Source organism: Pelodiscus sinensis, chromosome 3, assembly GCF_049634645.1.
Source record: "Pelodiscus sinensis isolate JC-2024 chromosome 3, ASM4963464v1, whole genome shotgun sequence".
In the NCBI taxonomy this organism is placed as follows: domain Eukaryota; kingdom Metazoa; phylum Chordata; order Testudines; family Trionychidae; genus Pelodiscus; species Pelodiscus sinensis.
In genome coordinates this window covers 163720780-163742663 of record NC_134713.1, presented here as the reverse complement: position 1 = coordinate 163742663, position 21884 = coordinate 163720780, and the positions used below count along the sequence as shown (strand labels likewise).

Sequence of the window (21884 nt, the reverse complement as noted above, 5' to 3'; positions counted from 1 at the left end):
TCCTGGAATCCCAGAAGAATTAATCTGGCCTGAGGCCTTGAACCTCAGTCGTCCCGTGCCCCCCCCCCTCCCCCCGGGGCTGAAGCGCCAGGGGAGTGAGGTGTTTCAGTTGGGGGCCACATCAGTGAGAGTTGGGTTTTTTTGGAAAGGATTCTTTTGCTTCTGACTTGTGTGGTTCCCAACTGATTTTTCTGTGGGTCAGTGGCCCTCAACCCAGAAGAGGTTCCCCACTCCTGCCATAAATAAATAAAATATTGAAACCTTTTATTCTGGACATAAATTAATATTTTACTTTATTTAAAATTAAGTTTGATAAACTAACACAAGAAAGTTAAAACGCTTAATTTGTTTAATCATTTAAATTAAACCTTTCTCCCTGGCTGCAGCATAGCAAAATGGCTTGGGCATAATTATGTAATTAATGGTGAGTTTCCATTAGCAACTGGGTTCCATGGAAAGGTTTGCATTGAGCCAGGCAGTGGTCCATGGGCCAAAAAGTTTGAGAACCACTGCTCTAAGAGGGTACGTCTACACTACAGCGCTAATTCGAACTAACTTAGTTCGAATTAGTTAATTCGAACTAAGCTAATTCGAACTAACGCGTCTAAAACTAAAAACTAGTTCGAATTAGCGTTTTGCTAATTCGAACTAGCATGTCCACATTAAGTGGACCCTGAACCGGGCTTAAGGATGGCCGGAAGCAGTGCCGGCAGGGCATCAGAGGAGGACTTAGAGCGTGGAGATGCTGTCTCAGGCTAGCCGAGGGCTGCGCTTAAAGGGTCCCGACCCCCACCCCGGACAGACAGTTCTCAGGGTTGCCCTGCTTGCAAAGCAGTCCTGGCTTGGAGTGCCCAGAGTGCCCACACTGGGCACATCACAGCACTCGGCCATCAGCCTGGCTGCACTTGCCGCAGGCTGCCATCTGGGGAGATGGGGCAATTGGGGGGCTGCAGGAGAGCTTCCACCCCCAGAAGCACGCAGAGCCAGCCCAGTCCTCCCCACTGGGGGCGCGTACCCCATTCCTCGCTCACCTCCTTCCACTTACCCTTCCCTAGCCCCTTTTCTTGATGTACAAAATAAAGGACAATTGTGTTCAAAAATGGAATCTGTCTTTATTGAACAAAACTGGGGGAGACTGGGAAAAGGAGGTGGGAGAGGGGAAGAGAGAGGCTGGGAGAGGGGAGGGCAACTACAATGATCAGAGGTTGGGAACAGGTCCCATATAAAGAGAGGCTAAAGAGACTGGGACTTTTCAGCTTAAAAAAGAGGAGACGGAGGAGGGACAGGATAGAGGTCTCTAAAAGCAGGAGTTGGGTGGAGAGGGTGCATACAGAAAAGTTCTTCATTAGTTCCCATAAAGAAGGACTAGAGGACACCAAAGGAAAGGAATGGGTAGCAGGCTTCAAACTAGTAACAGAAAGTTCTTCTTCACAAAGCAAAGAGTCAACCTGTGGAACTCCTTGCTGCAGGAGGCTGTGAAGGCTACAACTAGAACAGAGTTTAAAGGGAAGTGAGATCAAGTCATGGAGGTTGGGTCCATGGAGTGCTATTAGCCAGGGGGTCAGAGTGATGTCCCTGCCCAAGGTTTGTGGAAGGCTGGAGAGGGATGGCACGAGACAAATGGCTTGGTCACTGTCTTCGGTCCATCCCCTCCAGGGTCCCTAGGGTTGGCCGCTGTCGGCAGACAGGCTACTGGGCTAGATGGACCTTTGGTCTGACCCAGGACGGCCATTGTAAGCTCAGGGCTCAGGGTCGGGGGTCTCAGTGGACCCCCTTGATTTTCATGCACACCTGCTCCTGGGTGGCCAGGCTGGCAGATCTCCTGCCCTAGACGGCCACTTTCCTGTGCCTAGTGCTGAGATCGTGGACAAGGTCCACGATGTCCGCTCTAGACCAGGCTGGTGCCCGCTTCTTGCGGTCCCGGGCAAGCTCCCGGGAGCCGCCAGCCTGGTCCTGGGAAGAGGGGGAGGGCTGGGGGGCATCGGGTGGCTGGCTCGAGCCGTGCCAGGTGCAGGGTTTGCTAGCTGGGTGCTGACAGGCTTGCACCTGGCACGGGCACCGTAGCCAGCCCGTGCCCCTTTAAGGGGTCCGGGGCCGGGAGGGGGGCAGACGAGTTTCCCTGGTGTTGGCCAGAGTGGCCACCAGGGAAACCTGGGGAGGGCTAGCCTCCCACTAGTTCGAATTAAGGGGCTACACACCCCTTAATTCAAACTAGTTAGTTCGAACTAGGCTTAATCCTCATAAAATGAGGTTTTCCTAGTCCGAACTAAGCGCTCCGCTAGTTCGAATTAAGTTTGAACTAGCGGAGCGCTAGTGTAACGCCTATGAAAGTTAGTTCGAACTAACATCCGTTAGTTCGAACTAACTCTGTAGTGTAGACATACCCAGAGAGAGGCAGACCACTGCACAAATTTCATGCTCTGCTCCAAAATGTGGCAAAAATCTGGGCTTGGAAGTAGAGGAAATGGCCAAGTGGTTGGACTCAGTGTTTCATGCCCTCTTGGCTTCTACCTCTGCCCATGTCACTCTGGCAGTTCACAAAGGGATTTTAAGGGTCACTAGGGCCCTATACAAACTCGTCCATCTTTCCCACTTCCAGGAAAGCAGAAGAAAAATATTTTGTCCCAGCCAAAGGGTTCGAAAAATCTATATACCCATCCTCCCCCATTGTCTCAGCAGTCAATGAAACAGGCAAGCAATTCCATTCCTCCTCCTGTTCCCAAGAATAGAGGTGAAAAGACTGGATCTCTTTGAGAGAAAGATTTGACTGCCAGCCTGCAAATCCAGGTGGCAAACAACCAGGCCTTCCTGGGCAAGTACAATTTCAACTTGTAGAATACCACCCACAAGTTCCAGGAATCCTTCCCACATGGGTCAGTAAGAGAGCGATGCCCCCGGGGCTTCTCAACCTGGAGAAAGTGTCCTAAACAGCTCCCAACTCTGAGCTATCTTTGTTTCTGCCCGCCAGCCCCCTTGATCTTCTCCCTTCCAGATCTGGGCAGCAACTGAGCTGCCTTTAGTCTTGCAGCTTCTTATATAGTCCCTCCTGGCTTCTAATTGGCTAATTTTCTCTTAGCCACTCGAACCTCCTGGAGGATTTCTCTATGGCCCTTTTGGCCTTAGGGCCAAGCCCCATTACACATGGTTTTAGGCCATGGCAGACTTTGATCCATATAAAAACTCACCTACTCACTATGGTAGGAGACTATATCCTGAATTTGCAAAGGAAATGATTTTGTGATCTCTACCTATTAATGTTGTTTATTATTTGTATCAGAGCATCTGCATGTTAAGTGTGCATGGAAGAGGGAACAACTATAAATTAAGAACATGTAAAAGCCACTCAACTTATTAGACACTAACAGATGTGTATTGCAAGATTCACAGCAACCTCCAGTCCCTTTGACTACCATGCAAGTTGAGAAACTCAGAAGCTGGCAAGATCAAATTCAAATCACATGATCACATGCTTTACTTTTATTTGAAAGTGTCCAACTAATGCATCATAGGAATAGAGAGAGAGGTACATTTTTGTAGCACAACCAAGAAACAATGTTCCTAGTAAGTTGGAAATAGATGGATACTTTACTAGCTTATAAGAGGATGTTACTGTACTTTTATGGCACAGCCTGAACCTTAACAGAATATCAAAGTTGTGCTGATGTAGACAGTCTTCCAGATCTGTCTCAGAAGGAGATCAGGGTTTTCCTAGGCTCTGCGGATGTCCTACTAATGTAATCAGAACAGCTCCATACATCATGGAATGGGCATTTTAAGTAGCATGTTTCAAAAAAGGCTCTTTGAAAGAGCAACAAGCAGGCCTGTGGCACTTCAGAGACTAACAAATTTATTAGGTCATGAGCTTTCATGGGGAAAACCCACTTCATTGGATGAGTTGAAGTGGAAATTACATAATTCAGAGTAACTATAACAGTAAAAGAAGTTACCTGTCAATTGTAGGACCGGTGTTAATTAAGCTAATGAAGTATCTCATTCATAGTATTTGGTGTGGAGATGCAAATATCAAAGTCAGGGAAATTGCCTTTGTAGTGCATTAACCAGTTAAGATCTTTATTCAAGCTTAGGTCGATAGTATTGAACTTGTAAATGAACTTCAGTTCAGGTGTAATCGGGTGGTAAAATTCTTTTGTAGAAGAATGGCTACTTTTAAATCCATTATTGAATGTCCAGGGAGGTTACAATGTTCCCCTACAGGCATATGTATGCTACCATTCCTGATATCTGATTTGTGTCCATTTATCCTTCGTTGCAAAGACTCCCGTTTGGCCAATATACCTGGCAGAGGGGCATTGCTGGCACTTGATAGTGTATATCATATTAATAGATCTGCATGTATCTGAGCCCCTGGTGGCGTTAGGTCCTGTGGTGGTGTTGTTTGTATAGATATGCGGTCAGAGTTGGCAATGGGGTAGGTTCCTGGATGAGTGTTTCTGTGATGTGGTGAGTGGCTGCTGGTAAGTAATTGCTTCAGGTTGTGGGGCTCTCTGAAAGAGGACATGCTTGGGAGAGAAATATATAATTGTAGATTGTTTTTAAAGCACTCAAATGATGTGATAATAGACACCAATTTAAGAATCAGGATAGACTGTTTGCAAAATCAAAATCCCCCCCCCCAAAAATAATTTGAAGTCATAATTACTACAGTACCACATTGTTATCTCTTTGAAACATTATACCAGGAATGTCTTTGAAAATATGTAGGAACTTAAAAAATGCACTTAGGAAAAAGAGAGCATTGACATTTTTAAAATGAGTTGTACGAGGTGCATGTGCCAAAACCGTTACAGAGTTATTTTGAAGTTTTGCTGCTTAAAACGAATGTCACTCAGTTAGTTGTGAGATAATGGAACAAATATGTCCCAGAGCAGTTCTAGCCTTCAGTTGTGTCTTTGGACTATCTCCAGACTTTCCTGTCCCACAGACTCAGAGTTATATAAAAACGATGGGTCAAATCCTGCCCTGTGCTGCATGGGCGTGTTATTAAGAAAATAGACACAGGGAGCATCATACTCCGTTTCCACCCAGTAGAGTAGATACCAACTCAGTGCTCAAGAGAGTACTAGACGGGGGATCAGGCTGCTGTGCCTGCTGGCACTCCACAGCCCCAGCGGATTTGCTGGCAAGTGGGTGTGTCTTAGCAACATATGGGCAGCACACTTCTGCTGGGAATTCAAGCAGTTCCTTTTAAAAAGGCAGCATATGTCAGCCTCACCACAGGTTTTGTACCCATCTGTCCCCTCCATTGCCTCCAGCCAGCCTGGCAGAATGTCTCCAGGCTTGCACTGCTCCTGCAATGTGGCTCCAACAAGCCAGAACAAGTGATAAGCCTAATATCAATTGGTCTGGAATGTCAATATTAACAGCACATTGAGGAGTGATGTCTGAGCAACAGCTTCTGTCAGAGCAGCTCTTGAGAGGTGTAGTTTCAGCCTTAAAAGTCACATTTACCTACTTTCTTCACATTATTTTAGTATCTATATTTCTTAAGAAAAAAATCAAACTTTGATTTCAGATCAGGTTTATTTTTTCTTCTCATTTTGTAACCTTTTCTTAGGTGATAGGCATCTTTGACTTTTAAGTCTTCTGAAGCAGGAAAATAAGAATTCCACAGGTCAGGATGATATAGGTACAGTGAGAAGGATTCTTGTGATTTTGCAGTATTCAGATAACATATTGCTTCCAGAGTACTGGACTCCCAAGATCTCTTTCTTAATTAGTAACAGCTAATTTAGGCACCATCATTTTGTATGTGTAGTTGGGATTATATTTTGCCATGTACTTTGCTTGGTATTAACATTTAATGTTATCTGCCATTTTGTTGCTAAGTCACCCGCTGTTGTGAGAGCCCTTTGTAACTCTTTGCAGTCTGTTTTGAATATAACTGTCTTGGGTATTTTCATATCACCTGCAAACTTTGCCACCTCACTTTTTACCCCTTTTTAACAACCATTTATGAATATGTTGAACAACACTGATCCCAGACCAGTGAGATCCCAATGGGAGCATCTCCATTTATTTCTGTCTGTTCTCAAAATGGGTCATTTATTCCTTTGTTTCCTTATCTTTTAACTGGAGTGCCTGGGGATGCTTTCAGGATCATGTGTGGATCTTTAATGTAATTTCATTACAAGCCTTTTGTTATCTTAATTCCCCCTTCCTCCAGTTATGAACCACTTCCCTGCCCCAATGGCAGAAGTTGATAGCAGCACAGAACTTGTCAACTAGAGCCTGGTAAATTTGTGGATATCTGCTCTATATCTGTGGGTATCTGTAAATCATTTTGCTGATATGGCTGCAGATACTAATTTTGTATCCATGCGGGACTTTACTCATCACATTCCACGCTAAAGCTCTGGTCCTATTTTTTTTCAGTGGATGCTTGAAAGCAGAGAACCTACGCAGTTAGTGCCTGTGGTAGGCATCCTGGTACTCCCTAATATGCATGCATGATCCTACTCATGAACTGCTTTGGAAGATTATAGGCACTCTGTCCATGGACTTTTTTAAGGAACAGTGTTTGATATGGTATTCTGTTTGCAGAGACGGGAATTCTAGATGTACTGTGCTTACATAATAATATAGAACATAATAAAGGTTGTTAATATAGTGAAAGCTCTAAGCTTTTCCAGTCCCCAAGGTTAAAGAAAAGCCAAGCAAGAGTCTAAACCAGTGAAATTATACTCAAGTCACTTGAAATTTACATGTTGGATGAGTTGTTCTAACCAAATTTGCAATATTGTACTGAAATTTGTTAGATTCTTTCTTGAGAGTTGTGATGGATGGGAGGAGTGCTGTCCTTTTCTGAACAGCCCAGCAGTCGGCATCTAAAGGGTTAAACTCAGGTAGCTAGAAAGTGTTGGCAGGAAGCAAGGAGAACCAATGGGAAGTAAGTGTTGAGATTTGAATGGAAAGATAATCTGCTTAATGTGTTTTCTTTGTGAGAGTTTAAGCCAGGAGCTAGGGGTAAAAGATGAATTGAACTATGCAGGGATATCTGGGCCTAGAATCGGACTGAACCTTAGAGGTATGGACACATGAATAGATAGGTAATGTTTATTTAGAGGTAATCGGGTTATTTTCTTTGTTTTGTTGTTTGGTTAAACTTCTCTGTGCTGAGTCTGCAGGGGCTCACAGTGCAACCCGTGCCAACTACAGGCAGCGCGGCCCCTCCCGGTGCGGGGATTCTCGCCACTGGGCTGCCTGCATGCAGCTCCGGCGCGAGGAGGTGGGGCGCGAGCCAGAGGGCAGGACACTGGCGTGACATGGCGTTGTGACGTCACAGCCGGTGACTGCCAGATTCAAAAAGGCTCCAGCAGCCCTGCAAAGTGGAAGGCAGAAGCCAGGTAGGGGAGGGGAAGAGGCTTGTGCTGAGGGGAGGGGTCAGGTCAGGAGAAAGGAGAAGGCACCAAGGGGTAGGGTGCAGGAGAGACAAATGCCGGGGGCCAAGTGGAGACGTGCGTGTGTTTTTATTTTATTTTATTTTTTTGCTCAACGAAAATTTTTAGCCTGCGTGTTTGGTATTTTTTGGGAGAACATCCCTACTTGCGGCCCGCAGCTGTTTTCTTTGGAGTAATATGGCCCTCGCCACTTTCCGAGTTGTGCAGGCCTGAAGTAACCAAATATGCTTTACCAAGTATATATTTTTATTTTGTTAATAAAATCACCTTTTTTAAGGCTATAATCTGATTCTTGTGTCCTGGAAGATAATCGGAGGTCTGTGTATGCATGCCTAAGACTGTGAGGTCAGCTATCAGAGATGACCATTTGTTTTTTCAAGCTCTCTTGTAGTAAAAGAACTTGGGATGCCCCTCTGGAAGAAGTTCCCAAGGGATTTCTTCCTGGGTTCAAGAAAAAAAGGGTGTGTTTTTTCACTTGCTGGTGGCAGCAAGTTCCCAAGGTCAAGGAATCTGTAACCTTGGAGAGTTCTTTTTAAAGAGAAGCCTATAAAGGCAAGGTATTTTTAATATCTCTCATGGGCCCCCACCTTCTGCACAAGAAGTGCTAGAGTGGGAAACAACCTTGACAAAGGTGCTGCGCAGATCTTTGTGTAATTACTCTCTGTCTCTTAATTTATTTGTTTTGAGCTGCAGCTCCTGGGTAATCCAGGAGTCTTTAGAATTAAATACATCTGTACAAAGTATAAAGCTAGAGAGTTTGACTCTCATTCTGTTACACCTGTTTGAGGTCATTAGAGTTACACAAGTATAAAACTTGTGCAGTGGAGTGAAGAATCAGATTCACAGTCTTTAATTAATAAAGTCATTGTTGTTTTGTTTTTAGGCTCGCAGCGTGCCTCTTCTATTGCTGCTTCACGACTGGAACAGGCCATGTCTGAAGTAACTATGCAGAATGCTGCCCTGAAGCAAGGACCCATGCAACTATGGACAACACTTGAACAAATTTGGCTAGAATCTGGTATGTCTCAGTGTGCATGCAGAACTTTAAAAAACAAATGAGAGTAACAAGTTCTAGAGCCATTTGCAAATAAACCACTATGGCTAAGATTTCATAGGTGAATTTATTCCTCTGAGGTTCTTCTTCAGGGGCTGACTCTAATCCCACCAATGATGATAAGATTGGCTTACATGGGAGAAGGATGAGTTGCTTTTTCTGTACATATTTTCTGCAAGTTTAAGTATTGTTCTCTTAAGACCAACCACATCCCTCTTGTTTGTGGAATTTAGAAGAATTGTCTCTTCCTGCTATTTGATAGTCTTGAGGCAACATAGAATGAAATAAATATTACTTGGGCACATTCTCAAAAGATGTAAATTGTCATAGCTGCATTGACTGTTAGTTTTAGTAATAGAATCTGAGGGCTGGAAGAGACCTCAGCATGTCATCGAGTTCAACCCCCTGCTAAAAGCAGGACCAACCCCAACTAAATCATCCCAGCCAGAGCTTTGTCAAGCTGGGACATAAAAACCTCTAGAGATGGAAGTTCCATCACCTCCCTAGGTAACCCATTCTAGTGCTTCACCGCCCTTCTAGTAAAATAGTTTTTCCTAGTCTTCAACTGAAACCTCCCTCCCTCCAACTTGAGATCATTGCTCCTCATTTTGTCATCTGTCACCACTTAGAGTACTCTCTCTCCATCCTCTTTAGAATCCCCCTACAGGTAGTTGAAGAGTCTTATCAAATCCCTCCTTACTCGTCTCTTCTGTAGACTAAATAAGCCCAAATCCTCAGCCTCTCCTCACAAGTCATGTGCTCCAGGCTCCTAATCATTTTTGTTGCACTTCACTGGACTCTCCAATGTGTCCACATCCTTTCTGTAATGGGAGGCCCAGGATAGGATGCAAAATTCCAGTTGTGACCTCACCTGTGTTGAATAAAGAGAAATAATCACTTCCCTAGATTTACTGGCAATGCTTCTTCTAATGCACCCCAGTATGTCATTAGCCTTCTTGGCTACAAGGGCACACTGTTTACTCATATCCAGCTTCTCATCCACTGTAATCCCCGGGTCTTTTTCTGCAGAATTGCCCTGCCCCTTCCCTGACTCCTGGTCCCTGCCCTGACCCTCAGGCCCAGCCTTTGGGCAAAGTGAGCAAGGTGGTCACCTTGGGCCCTGTGAGTCCCCACATTCAGGACCCTGCACTGCCCAGCTTCCGGCCCCATCCACCTAGCCAGGAGCCATGTAGCTCAGCGTGCTGCCTTGAGCCCCTCACGCTTTTTGGCTGGGCCTGCTGCCCCTTCTACTAGGCCCTCTTTCTCTCCATTGTGTGCTCGCCCCCGCTCTTGCTCACTCTCTTTCTCTAGGCTGAGGCAGGCAGTTGGGGTACAGGAGGAGGAGCGGGCTCTCATGCAGAATCAGGGATGAGGGATTTGAGATGCAGGAGGGGACATGCCAGACACTTTCCAGGAGCCACCAGGAGCTAGGCAGGAAGCCTGCCAGCACCATTGGCACACCGGCCAGACTTTTAACAGCTCAGTCAAGGGTGATGAGCCTGCAGGGTCCCTCTTCGACTGGATGTTCCAGTTGAATACTGGACACCTAGCAACCCTAGTTGTATAAGGTTAGCAGTAAGGGTCCATTTTCAGGGCCAGCTGAAAATTCTTGCATTGGAATTCTGTTCTTGCAGACACTACTTTCTTCCACAGCTCCTTGGGCCTACAACTGTGACTCTGCAGTGTTACCAGCTAGCTACCTGAGGAAGCCTAGCTGGTAACCTGGCACTCTTTCTGCAGCAGAATCTTGCAAATTCTCACATCACTAATCGGTACAGCTGATAAATCTCATATAAAACAGTATCACCCTTCTCAGCAAAGATGTCTTTTATCAGCACAACTTCAGTACTTAGATAAAATATACAGTACGTACTACTGAATATGCTAAATGTAAATATTAAGTTTAATATACTTAAATATATGTGTACAAAAGAATTTACCCAGCATTGGTTGGGTCCTTAACTCAATTATTTTTTGTTGTTCTTCATTTAAATCATTGTTCTGGGGTGGAGCTGGGGATAAGGGAGGCAGTATGCAGGCTGCCCCAGAGAGAGAGGGCTACCCCAGCCCTCTCTCACTGCAGCAACTTGGGGCCAGGTGAGATGTACCTCTCCATGGCTGCTAAGATGCCAGCAAACACAGCTGGGATAAGGGTGCATTTCCCTCAGGAATACCCAGCAATATTCCCATAAGACCGGGAGGGAATGCAGCCCCCCCTTTTCCCTCCTCTCTCCCCCCCCCCCCCCGACACACACTCTAAAGAGCATTTGAGGGGTGGGAGACTCAGGGCTGGAGCAGACCTGGATGGGGGGAAGGGGCTGCACTCCCAGCCAGCCCTTTTCACCCCCCTGGTGATTGTCTTTCTTTTCTGAATATTTTTATGCAGCCCTGTATGCATCAGGAGACTGTGGGGACCTTAGCCTCCTTCTTCCCTTGCACAACCAAACCCTTAGCTTGTTCAAATGTGGTGGTCCTGGCTTTTATGGTTTTGGAGTTCTTGATCAAACAGACAGACAGACAGACAGACTTGCTCGCCCATGTTGCGCTGCCCCTTAGAAATGCTGCCCCAGCGTTTCAAAGGGGTAGCGCAGCTTTAACGCCTGCGATTAACGCGTTAAAAAAATGAACGCGTTAATCCTGTCCTGCGTTAATTGCAGGCATTAATGCACATCCTGTTTAAAGAAAAGAACAAGGCACATCAAGTGATGTGTCATCCTGTATCATGGTAATACTTGCTTATTTATTTGCTAGTTCATTGAATTCAATGATCTGCGTGGGTCTTTTATGTAATTCAGCTTATTTGAAGCATTTGGTGGGAGATGAACATTAAAGATCTAGGTCACCTTTCTGTGCCAAGAAGCCATGTGTCTGTAATCCATTATCCTGAAGAATTCCTTAGGCAGCCTACATCTTTGCTGCAATGTGAAAAAAATAAGACACAAGTTTATGATTAGAATTTGCTATGACAGACCCACTAGGGACATGGGAATATGGGAACTTGGAAAGCAAATTTAAGATTGAAGTAGTGGCTGCCCATCATCAGAAGAGAAAAGTAGTTTCAAATAGACTCCATTTGTTGTTTTTCTTTTTAAAGAATAAACTAAGCAACCTTAATTCTGCCTGTTTTGTACCACAGCCCTTCCTATCTGAAGTTATATCCTGCAAACTCTCACTATACTGCACAATAAAAATATTGCTAGATGAGACTTCTAAATTATAGGCTGTGATATTTGTTTCAATCACAGACAGTGGAGGTAGAGATCTTAAAATAAAAAATCCATTTCATTGGTATAGTGGCTATACCAATAATCTTCTCCCATCTCATCTACATCATACTTATTGTAAAAGCTTAAATAATCTATAATGTATATAATCTTAAATGTGAGAGTAATCCACGTTTATATGTTTAAATACTTATCTCTAAACAAAGAACACTTGCATTTATTTGTTTAAATGGTGACATCAGTTGTATCAGTCATTTACATATAACATACCTGAGAGTCTTAAACCCCTAAAGTAGATAGAGACATGGAATGAAATCCTAGTAGACCTTTCATTATTTCAGTGGAGTCAGGATTTCACCCAGGGGCCATTCATAAAGAATGAGAAACAATTTTTAAAGTATTTTTCTTTTTACAGTATGTGGCCAAAAGAGGGTCAGAGTAAGCTCAATAAATGTCTAATAGGCATTATGACAGGCTAGTGTTTGTGTTTACTTATTAAATGAAACTGCTTCTCATTGGTGGTACAGACTTTGTCAAAGATTTGTTTATAAGGGCATCTTAAAAAGGAAACTATTAAGGTTGATTCAGATAGAAAATATGGGTGCAGTATTAATGAATAACTGTCAACACATTTATACTGTATATAACCCTTCTCCCAGGAGGAACCACTAGCAGCCCGGGCTGGGTTCAATAAAGGGTTCCATTGATTCAACACAGAACTGGCTCAAACCCCTCCCTCTCCCCCCGGGAAATGTACGCACCACCCCTGGAGAATTCTGACAGGCAATGCTTCCCCACTCCACAAGCACAGAGTATGAGTATAAAAAGGTTTTTTTTTAATAAAAGGTATAGACTCTGATTAACCTTTTGTGGATTTAGTGCCAAATGTATTTGTGGGCTCCTATGGGGCAATGGAGTATGGTAGGGAAGTCAGTCCTCCACCAAGGGGCCAGCCAGAGACATGGCATAGCTGGGGAAGCCCCACTCGGCCCACCCCAGTGAAAGTATTTTCAAACCAGCAGTTGCTAGATGTACAATGGCCTGCCTGACACTCTGCTTTCAGCATTCCCTATGGCATGCCGCACAACTCCCCCACACCGAAAACTACCTTCTCCTCCAATACAGAGTTAGGTGTTGTCCAGTGTTCTTCCTTTATGCAAATTAAGCCTCCCACATCATTAAATCATCGTTTGACTACGGAGCCTACAAAGAAATGGACTGAAGTTTAATATGTTACATTTCCGTACCATAAAATACAATTTGTGGATCATAAATTCCTTGTTGTTTTCATAGCTTTTTAATCATTATGATTACTGCAGAGGGTTTACAGATACACAGGCACATCTGGAAGGAAGAACAAGTACTCTTTAGATTGCATACTTTGTATTACAGACTATATGTAATCTCACATTCTTTTCTCCTGACCTTAATTCTTACCTTATATGGGCTGACTTGTATTTTGTTTTGGTTGGTAGTAGAGCAGCTAAGATGGTGATATGCAGATGCAATATTCTCCATAGGCCTAACTTCACCTTGTTTTGGCATGTCAACTCAAGTGTTTTAAGTTAGAGTAGGGGTGGGAAACCTAAGGCCTGGGGGCTGGATGAGGCATCCAGCCCCTGGGGCTCAGGGCTCCCCTCTATCCCAGCATTTGGGAGCCTGTGTTGGCACTCCAGTCCTTACCGCCATCCTGCAGGGGTGGAGCACACAAAATCTACTAGCTTGGGCCTCCTTGGTTCTGGTGTGCAAGGGGAATGTGGGAAGTGTCTCTCCTTCTCCGTTGGGGGCCACATCCGTGAGGTGGGTTTTTTTTCTTTTTTTTATTGGCTTCTCACTTGTGTGTGACCCTTGACTGATTTTTCTGCAGGTCAGTGGCCCCTGACCTAAAAAAAGACAAATGCTTAAGTGCTTCATGCTTCTAGGTACTGGGTGTTCTTCCTCCTCCTTGCAAACTTAAAAGTTGTTACTTCTGGCATCTTATTCCTAGCTGAGTGCAAGTTCTGGCCCCTAATAATTGGGGGGGAATCCTGACCCCACTGAAATCGGAGGCAAAACTCCCTTTGATTTCAATGGAGCCAGGATTTCACCATAATTATTAAGGGCCAGCACCTGTGCTGCTACATTTGGGAGTTACCAAACAATGTATTTTTCTTCAGGATGTGAATTGTCACTTTGCATACCCAAGTCTGATTTGTTACCATAGGCATATCATCAGCTGCTGTGCGTGGCAGGAAAACATTGTTTGCCATGGGAAGAGAAAGTAAAATATTTTCTGCCCACAACATTTTGAATAAAGTTCAGAATATCCTCAATTTGATGAGGTATCTGCATTCCCCTGCAGCTTTGGGAAGGGTCTGTTTACCGAGATTCTACTCTGATTAAGCATACAATTTCTTTCCTGCAAAAAATACACTGAGTGTATGATCTTCTTTTAAAAAGTGAGCTCCTTTTGAAAGCTGAATATTTCGCATGTGAAAGGAGCCACATTGACAACCTTGGAGAACAGCATCATTTATCTATCTACAGCACAGCACAGACAAGGTCAACTATGTACAAGCTTCTCTATGGTGTCCCACCCATGTCCGGGAAAGATCACCAACAGGACTTAAATGGGATTCAGAAATTATGGCTCTTCATTATTTGACCAATCAGTATCTGCCAATAAGTGCCAGTTGCAATGTAGACTGAGGCCATGGTCTTATTTAAGATAGGCCACAGAACAGCCTTCAGATGACAATAACTCTGGGTTGCTACCAACCTGTGATGTACTTTTGATCTGCTTACTTGCAGGTGGAAAGCTCTATATCCCATTACCAGTTCCTTGAATTGTCTGTGTCATCCAATAAACTAAGGCCAGTATTTTCACACTAGGGTGTCTAAAGGTTTGGCACCTAATTTTCAGAAGTGCAGAGCCCCAGTAGCTCCTGTTGACTTTTCTTAGAGTTTAAGTTATTTGTTGCCTCTGAAAATGTAGCCATTGAAATTGGTGTTGAAATAAGGAATCAGTGGCCTGCCATTAGCACCTGAGTTTGAAAATTGTAACCAAGATTTTACAAGGCTGCAGTTTATGTAATATATGGAATGAATTAAAAAATGAGTCCATCAGACTCTGCAGCTGATTAGCACGGGTAACATGACCAGGCGATAGAACAAAGAAATTGCAGATGCTTTTCGCTGGTGACAGTAATGAGAATTAATGTATATTTTTATATTAGAAGCTCCCATTTAAAATATATGGCTCAATGAAATCTGAATGTCCTGTTGTGAAGCCTTTTTGTGAGGTTTTTTATAATATTAGGAGGAGGATTTAATTCATAATAAATTTTGTTTAGTGTTTATATTAACAAATTGTTAGTATCCGTATAATACATTCATGTGCTAGTTCCATTTTTTTCTTTGAGAGAAAAAGCAGTAGTGCAATTGCTTACTTGGTTATAAAAGTAAACAGCAGAATAATCAGATTTTCAGTCAGTGATTTCATATAAGATCTCTATTTTTATGACACGTGCATGTTTGTGTATACTAATAATAAATATTATATTTAATATATATCTATGATAAACAGAATATAGAACTTTTATAGACAATCAGAAAACTCACTTAGATAATTTAGTCCATTTAAAACTATCCAAGTTCTGAGTTCCCCTTCAAATAAGAAATTTTTGACCCCCTCAATTAAATGTATCCTTTTACTCTGACATTGTCAAACCTCCCACCAGACAACCATAACTGCTTTCCTTCCATCTGATTGGAAATGGCCTTAAATAGCTACTAGTATGGCTCTTCTAGGATCAGATCCAGCACATATTTAGCTCCAATTCAGAAAACATTTAAGCATATATTTAAATGTGTCCCATTTCAGGGAAGAACTTTAAAGATATGTTTAAAGTTTGCCAGGAATACTTTCCTGTATTGAGACATTTCAGTGTCCTAGCTACTAAGTGTCAATTCAATGGAATTATTTGAGTAGAAAGCACTAACCAAAATAGTAAGGATTTTCAGGACCCAGACCTTCTAATTGAATTTAAGGGAGAAGGTGTCATTATTACAAGTATAAAGCTTACTGAATTATTGAAACTAATGGTAGTTTTTGTTTTGTAGCTGAACTCTTCATGGAAAAACGGCATCTCAAAGAAGCAGGCTTTTGTATCCAGGAGGCAGCTAGTCTTTTCCCCACATCTCACACTGTGCTGTACATGCGTGGGAGGCTTGCAGAGATGAAAGGCAGTTTGGAGGAGGCTAAGCAATTGTATGATGAGGCACTCACAGTGAATCCAGCTGGAGTGGAAATTATGCACAGCCTGGTGAGTTTTTCAGGGGGTGAGCCTCATTATGGTGTTTCTGCTCCTGATTAACTATAATAAGAAGAGAAGGGTCCAACAGCAACAGAAGGTGAGTTACTTTATACCAGGAATCATTTGGGTAGCTTGCACCTCCTAATTCAGGATTGGATTGAAAGTCTTTAACTAATTAGACTAATACTTGTGTCAAATGTAATATTTTAAGTGCTGCAAAACTGATAGTTTTGGAAGTATATTTATTGCTTTGTTATCATTGTAGATGAGCTTCTTATTGAAAGCCATGCAATTTTATCATGCAATGCACTTATAGTTGAGCTATGTCTACACTGCAGGGCAAAGTCAGAAAAAGATACACAAATTGCGAACCGCAGTTGGCGTATCTTTTTCCGCTTTTCTTCTGGAAGAGGCTTTTCCAACATTTGGCTCGTCTACACGGGCCAAGTGTGAAGGGGAAAAACCCCTCTTTTGGAACATTTCTTCTTCCTCATAGAACAAGGTTTACAGGGATGCAAAAAAACACATATGCTTTTCCGATTTTTTTTTCGGAAAAGCAGACTCTTTCCTTGGATGCGGCAGAGCTTTCAAACATTTTTTAAGTGGCCCCCAGTCAAAAATTATTGCCCACCCCTGTTCTAGATAGTGGTTGGTCCTACCATGAGTGCAGGTGACTGTACTTGATGACCTGTCAGGGTCTCTTCCAGTTCTAATATTTGATGATTCTATCATTTCATGGTAAAATTCCCCACTTACATCCTTGAATAGGATTTGAGTGGTGCATAGGCTCAGTGCTAACCTTCAACCACAACTGAATGTCACCCTTTGATTTTCTTGAGGAACTGCAAAGTGAGGATAGTTTTGTTCTTCATCATCACAAAAACAAAAATCTGTATATACTTGGCCTATGGCTTGCAACCTGTGGTCCATAGAACTTCCCAGTGGAGCACCTCTGTGGTGAAATATTGGTCAACCTTGAATCAGAGATGCTCCTTGTCATCGTAGTACTTCTTGGACTTTTTGGACATTTTTTGATAATCTTTTTTTTTTTAATATCCAGTAGTCCACATGGCTGCTTTATGTGATCATTGGCTATTTTGTGTTTTGTTAGCATTCAATAATGACGTAATTTGTGAGGGACTCCAAAAGGGAAGCATCAAACACTCAAGAGGAAAAAAATAAACTGAAAAAAGGCAGTTATTTTTAGAACATTTTAGTCAAAATGGTTCAGCCATTTCTGAGAACAAAACTAAGGGGGAAAACCTATTACTTTACACATGTTTTAAAAATCTAGTGGTCTTTCCTTTGATTCTCATGTCTCCCTGCTTGAGATTTGGCAAGTGCATGGTCTTTTTATCTAGTACGTGTTTTTTGCCATAACTGTAAATTTGACCAACTGAAAGGCCTTTCAAGAATCTCAGTTCTCACATGTCCCGTAGAAACTTCTAGGCTACAATGATCACACAAAGTATTTGTCTACATTGGCAAGATTTTGCGCAAATACTCTTTAACGCAAGAGTTTTTGCGTTAGAGTATTTGCACAAGAGAGCGTCTATACTGGCATGTGCTTTTGCGCAAGAGATGTGCTTTTGCGCAAAAGCATCTGTGCCAGTGTAGACGCTCTCTTGCACAAGAAAGCTCTGATGGCCATTTTAACCATCGGGCTTTCTTGCGCAAGAAATTCATGTTGCCTGTCTACACTGGCCTCTTGCACAAGAAGCACTAATTTCTTACATTAGAACATCGGTGTTCTTGCGCAAGAACTCGCGGCCAGTGTAGACAGGTAGCAAGTTTTGCGCAAAAGCAATTGCTTTTGCGCAGAATCTTGCCAATGTAGACACAGCCCTAGAGTTTAGCCACTAACATTTGAGCATGCTCTAACACCTTACGACTCCTCTGTATGACCAAGACCACACTTGTGCCATCTTCCCTCTCCCTACTCTGTCTCACTGTCCCAGAGTGACTGAGAATGAGTGACTGCAGGGCTACAGGGATGAAATTAGACTTTCCCTGTAATTTTTGGTCCCTACTATCCTGTTCTGGGGTGGGACTCCCATTACTGTGAGCAAAGAGCCTGTATCTCCTGTGCTGCAAGTGACTTTCCTGCAGACACCCAGGTAGTGAAAAGGCAATTGATTTGGGAGGGGTATAGTGCTCTGAAGCCTCTCCCTCCCTCCCTGCACCACAGAGAGCCACCGGAAGCAATTAGCCATGTTGAGTGGCACTGTTCCCTGCCACAGGGGTGGGGGTGGGCACAGTCTGGATCAAAAGGCTTGGTGGACCGAATCCAGCCCACAGGCATTATCTTGCTTACCCCTGTTGTAATATGATAGTCATTAATTACATGATGACATACTATTTTTCCACAGTATCTCTGCCTTATTCAGTGCATTGGATGGACCTATTCTGGAGATGAATCAAGGTTGTGTAGTGAAGGAGGTTCTTGTTTGTAGGACTCCTGCATCATTTGCAGCAGAAATTGGAAGGTGTGTAGTGAATGAGGGCAGAGATTGCAAAAAGAGAAAGGAAGGTGTCTTGATTATGACAGTATAATGCTGCTTTGGAGAACTGTATTCTGTTCCTGCCTGTGCCACAGAGTTCCTGTGTGACACAAGGTGACTTCGTTACTTTTCAAAGGTGGCCATTAATTGTTCTGCATTTGCTGGGTGCCTGGGAGCATCCAATTTGCATGAGTGCTCAATGCTCACTGTTGCAGCTGAAGTCACCAGTCGCTGTGCTTTGAACACATGGATGCTCCATGATGCTAAGTACTCTGAAAAATCAGGCCCCAGGTGTCTCAAATTGGGCACCCAAAATTATTGGTTACTATAAGCTCTCTGCCTTAGATCTCCATCTGTATAATGGGGATATAACAATAACTCTTCCCTCTCAGAGGATTTGTAAAAATAAATTAATGATTATGAAGCATTTAGATATTATAGTGAGCACCACAGAACAGCCAATGAGGAAATAAACAATTATCATAGAATCATAGGGATGGAAAAGACCTCAGGAGGTCATCGAGTCCAATCCCCTGCTAAAACAGGACCTATAGGGGTGGAGATTCCACCACCTCCCTAGGTAACCTGCCTCACCACCTTCCTAGTAAAATAATTTTTCCTAATATCCAACCTAGAACTTCCCTACTGCAATTTGAGACCATTGCTCCTTATTCTGCCATCTGTCACTACTTTGAACAACCTCTCTCCATCCTCCTTGGAACCCCCCTTCAGGTAGTTAAAGGCTGCTATCATATCCCCCCTCACTCTTCTGTAGACTAAATAAGCCCAAATCCTTCAGCTTCTCCTCGTAAGTCAAGTGCTTCAGCCCCCTTATCATTTGGTTGCCCTCTGCGGAACTTTCTCCTACGCATCCATATCCTTTCTGTAGTGGGGGGCCCAGAATTGGATGCAGTACTCCACATGTAGCCTCACCAGTGCTGAATAAAGGAGAATAATTACTTCTCTAGATCTGATGGCAGTGTTCCTACTAATACAACCCAATATGCCATTAGCCTTCTTGACTATAAGGGCACACGGTTGACTTCTGTCCAGCTTCTCATCCACTGTAATCCCCGCATCCTTTTCTGCTGAACTACTTCTTAGCCAGTCGGTCCCCAGCCTATAACAATGCATGGGAGTCTACACTTGGCCTTGTTGAACATCATCAGATTTCTTTTGGCTCAAACCCCCAGTTTGTCTAGGTCACTCTGCACCTTATCCCTACCCTCCAATGTATCTACATCTCCCCTTAGCTTAGTGTCATCTGCAAACTTACTGAAGGTGCAATTCCTCCCCTATTCCAAGTCATTACTAAAGATGTTGAAGAAAATCGGCCTCAGTACTGACCTTTGAGGCAGTCCTCTTGATACTGACTGCCAGCCAAACATCGAGCTGTTGATCACTACCCGTTGAGCCCAACATTCTATCCACCTTACAGTCCATTTATCCAATCCATTATTCTTTAACTTGCTGGCAAGAATATTGTGGGAGACCATATCAAAAGCCTTACTAAAGTCAAGGTATATCATGTCCACCGCCTTTCCGAAATCAACAGAGCATGTTACTGTGTCATAGAAGGTAATTGGGCAATTTTCAGAGTGGAGTTTGAATACTGTGCAATAAACGAGGTCACACATTCAGGATAATATAAAATATTTAAAAGCTAATCATTCACCGAGCACTGTCCATCCTATGCATTCAACGAGGTAGGGATCCTGTCAAAATCTATGTGAGCATGTATTTTAAAACTGTATTATAATCTCCTGATGTATTTGAATCATAAGAAGATAACATAAGACCGTCATAAGAACATAAGAAAGCCCATAATGGGTCAGACCAAAGGTCCATCTAGCCCAGTATCCTGTCTTCCAACAGTGGCCAATGCCAGATGCCCCAGAGGGAGAGAACAGAACAGGTAATCAGCAAGTGATCCCTCTCCTGTCATCCATTTCCAGCCCCTTACAAATAGAGGCTAGGGGCACCATTCCTACCTATCCTGGCTAATAGCCATTGATGGACCCAACCTCCATGAATTTATCTAGTTTATTTTTGAACCCTGTTAAAGTCCTGGCCTTCACAGCATCCTCTGGCAAGGAGTTCCAAAGACTGACTGTATGTTGTATGAAGAAATACTTCCTTTTGTTTGTTTTAAACCAGCTACCTATTAATTTCATTTGGTGACCCCTAGTTCTTACGTTATGTGAACAAATAAATAACTTTTCCTTATTCACTCTCTCCATACCTGTCATGATTTATAGACCTGTATCATATCCCCCCTTAGTCTCCTCTTTTCTAAGATGAAAAGTCCCAGTCTTTTTAATGTCTCTTCATATGGGACTTGTTCCAAACTCCTAATCATTTTTGTTGCCCTTTTCTGCCATATATATGCCAATATATATTTTTTGAGATGAGGCAACCACATCTGCATTCAAGATGTGGGCATACTATAGATTTATATAGAGGCAATAAGATATTCTCTATCTTATTCTCCATCCCTTTTTTTTAACGATTGCAGCATTCTGTTTGCTTTTTTGACTGATGCTGCACATTGAGAGGATGTTTTCGGAGAACTATACACAATGACTCTAAGATCTTTCTCTTGAGTGGTTATAGCTAAACTAGTTCCCATCATTTTATATGTATAGTTGGGATTATGTTTTCTAATATGCATGACTTTGTATTTATCAACATTAAAATAATTTTCCATTTTGTTGCTCAGTTACGTAGCTTTGTGAGATCCTTTTGAAGCTCTTCACAGTCTGCTTTGTTCTTAACTATCTTGTTTAGTATAATCTGCAAATTTTGCCACATCAGCATTTACCCCTTTCTCCAGATCATTTATAAATAGGTTAAGTAGGACTGGTCCCAGTACAGACCCTTGGGGGACACCACTAGTTACCACTTTCCTCTCTGACAACTGTCCATTTATTCCAACTCTTTGTTTCCTATCTTTTAACCAGTTATCAATCCACGAGAGGATGTTCCCTCTTATCCCATGACAGCTAATTTTGCTTAAGAGTGTTGGGTAATGGACTTTGTCAAAGGCTTTCTGGAAATCTAAATATACTATGTTCATTGGATCCACTTTGTCCACATGTTTGTTGACCCCCTCAAAGAACTCTAGTAGATTAGTAAGGCACGATTTCCCTTTACAGAATCCATGTTGACTTTTCCCCAACAAATTACATTCATCTGTATGTCTGACCATTCTATTCTTAACTATAGTTTCAACTAATTTGCCCGGTACTGACATTAGACTTACTGGTGTCTGTAATTGCCAGGATCGCCTCTCCAGCCCTTTTTAAATATTGGCATCACATTAGCTGTCTTCCAGTCATTAGGTACAGAAGATGATTTAAAGGATAAGTTACAAATCTCCAAAGCTTGAATGC

The 21884-nt window shown here is 42.9% G+C and overlaps 1 protein-coding gene across 2 annotated transcripts in view; it reads left to right on the top strand.

Annotated features, from left to right (window-relative positions):
* The window catches only part of TTC7A (tetratricopeptide repeat domain 7A), a 232374-nt gene that overhangs the window by 163444 nt on the left and 47046 nt on the right, over positions 1 to 21884 (top strand). For both annotated transcript variants that reach the window (XM_006125491.4, XM_075925403.1), the window contains 2 exons: positions 8302 to 8436; positions 15798 to 16000. In XM_006125491.4, coding sequence (XP_006125553.2) covers positions 8302 to 8436; positions 15798 to 16000 — 338 coding nt within the window. The remainder of the gene's footprint in view (positions 1 to 8301; positions 8437 to 15797; positions 16001 to 21884) is intronic.